General features: G+C 45.8%; 1 protein-coding gene across 1 annotated transcript in view; it reads left to right on the forward strand.

Moving 5' to 3' along the window:
* Positions 1 to 2508, forward strand: part of LOC103372704 (GDNF family receptor alpha-2-like) — a 116585-nt gene that overhangs the window by 54380 nt on the left and 59697 nt on the right. The window contains 1 exon segment of the mRNA XM_008302413.1: positions 1418 to 1495. Within this exon segment, the coding sequence (XP_008300635.1) occupies positions 1418 to 1495 (78 nt within the window).

Raw genomic sequence — 2508 nt, forward strand, 5'->3', positions numbered from 1 at the left:
AGCAGCGTTACTGTGATTCCTGTTTGCTTGTGACAGCTTTGAGGAGTTTCCTCTGTTCAGAGCTCGTGGAACGTTCTGCAGAACTTCCCATGTTCTGCGGCGCCGCATGCAGCTGCAGCATGTCGGTATTTATAGCTGCTCTCCCACACAGCGACACTAATGCGCCACATGCATGTGGTGACAGGCAGCGGGGGCTGTAATGATGCGACGCCTTTGTTTTCCTGCGCTAACGTGTCTTCCGTCAGCATCTGTTCTCGTTAGAGGAAACACGTCCTCGGCTTCAGCAGATGAAACGTAGAAGCTGCTGGTGGAGCTGCAGGCAGGACGAGAACCTCCCATCAGTTACTGATCCTCGTTGAAGCGCTGGAGATGTGGCGACCTGCAGACCTTCACCACACCGACAGCACGGGTTCTAGACAGCTTTAAAAATGTAATTTTAAATAAAGAAACCTGCTGTTGTTTCAGAGATTTTCCTGTTATGTTACAGTTACTGATAGAATCTCATCAAAAAGGGTTAATTTCATGTTTTTTTTTAATTTCAAGGCTCAAACTGTGAATAAGGTCCTGATTAACAGTCAGAGGTTCTGCAGCGTCTCACTGTGAAGCTACACGATTATTTACTTTTATTTAAATGAGAAGAAACAAAAAAAAGAATGCATCTGGGTTCTGGTAGAACCTGACACCAGGTCAGTTCTACATCCATCCAGGTGTCTCAGTCTGAACACTGGACCTGGTTCTGTTCATGTGCTCTGCCAGCAGCTGGTAGCATCAGTATTATGGGATGGATCACCGTGGTAACAGTTTAATGTCTATGACACAGAGTCACAGAAACAATCAGTGGTACCCTGGATGTGGTTCTGGTTCTGATCAGTCACCAGAGGAACCTTTACAAAGTGCATTCTGGGTAAACTTTCCAGGCTCATATCAGCATGTGTGATGGTGGTGGGTCAGAACCAGTTCTAGTCGATGGAAGAACCGTTTTACCTCCAGAACCAGAACCATCTGTAGACAGGATCCACTGTGAGGAGAAACTAGTTTCTAATCGTCACATTTTATCTCATGAACCGTCTTTAGAGTCTCCTGTGATCCTGATCAGTTCAGTTAGACTTCCTCCTTCCTCCTGCATCAGAACCGACCGGCTGATTTATTCCAGCGACGCTGCAGCAGACGGTTCTGTTCCGTTATCAGCTGAGATGTAGCGACAGGAAACTGAAGGCTCTCTAACTTCTGGAAGTTTCAGTTCCACTCCAGCTCCCTGATTATTTCCCAGCAGACCCGGGCGTGTTGGCGGAGCACAAACAGCTTGTTCTGTGACTTTGAAGGTAGTTTTCAGGAACGTCCAGATGGTCAGGTGTGTCAGCGCCGCTTTGTTTGTTTGTTTGTTTGTTTGTTTACCAGCCTCTCCGCTGTTTTTCAGGGGAAGAGTTCTACGAGACGTCTCCGTACGAGCCGATCCATTTCTCCGAGGAGTTCAGGCATGCCTCCATTATCTCAGGTGAGTGTGTGTGTGTATCTGTTGTGTATCTCTGTGTGTGTCTGTGTGTTTGTGTGTGTGTGTATCTGTTGTATATCTCTGTGTGTGTGTGTGAGTGTGTGTGTGTGTCTGTTGTGTATCTGTGTGTTTGCGTGTGTGTGTGTGTGTGCAGGTTGAACACACACTTGTGTAGCAGCAGCAGCGATGGAGGATGCTGCTGCGTCTCTCGGCTGATTAAGATGAACCGAGCAGCTCGGCGGCTCAGTTCATCTGCGGATGAATGCGTGTCTTTGTAATAACAAATCTGTGTGTGTCTGTTTGTGTGTGTGTGTGTTTGTGTGTGTGCGTGTGTGTGTGTGTGTGCGGCTCTGCAGCTGAAGCCGTCCTTTCACAAAAACCCATTTTGGTGCCGGCTCGGTGTTTGCGGCGGCGGCAGGACGTGGACGCTGCTTAAAGGGCAGAGCGATAACCTTTGTTCCTGCTTCGTTCGGCCTGTCGGTATCATCGGCCTGAAACATATTGATTACTTTCATCATTGATTATTCTACAGATTACTTTTCAAACCTTCGATTCATTATTTAGTCCGTCCAGGATCAAAACATCCTCGAAATGCCTTCAATGTGTCTTTAAGTTTGAATGTTTGTCATTAATTCACAGTTTTTGTTTGAAAATGACTGAAACAATCAATCATAGTTAATCTGTTATTGATCGACTGATCGGTTCAGCGAGAAGCAGCAGGAGAGTAACTGAGTACTTTTACTCAAGACTACACATTTACACCAAAATACCAGTTAGTGGTTGGATGGAAGGTTCACTGACAAACATGTTGCTCATGTTCAGTTATCGATCAGGAATAAACCGCAGACTGATCCATAATCAATGAAGCACCTCAGGATGAAAAGCTGCTGAAGCTCCACTGAGATCATCAGTCACAGGATGATTGAGTTTCCTTTGATATTTGAAAATAGAACACATAAATACGTTTCCTACATTCTCCAGTCATTAACAGACTTTAGTTTTCCTCCAGACCAGAA

The sequence above is a fragment of the Stegastes partitus genome, unplaced genomic scaffold (genome assembly GCF_000690725.1).
Source record: "Stegastes partitus isolate 25-593 unplaced genomic scaffold, Stegastes_partitus-1.0.2 Scaffold1811, whole genome shotgun sequence".
Lineage (NCBI taxonomy): Eukaryota > Metazoa > Chordata > Actinopteri > Pomacentridae > Stegastes > Stegastes partitus.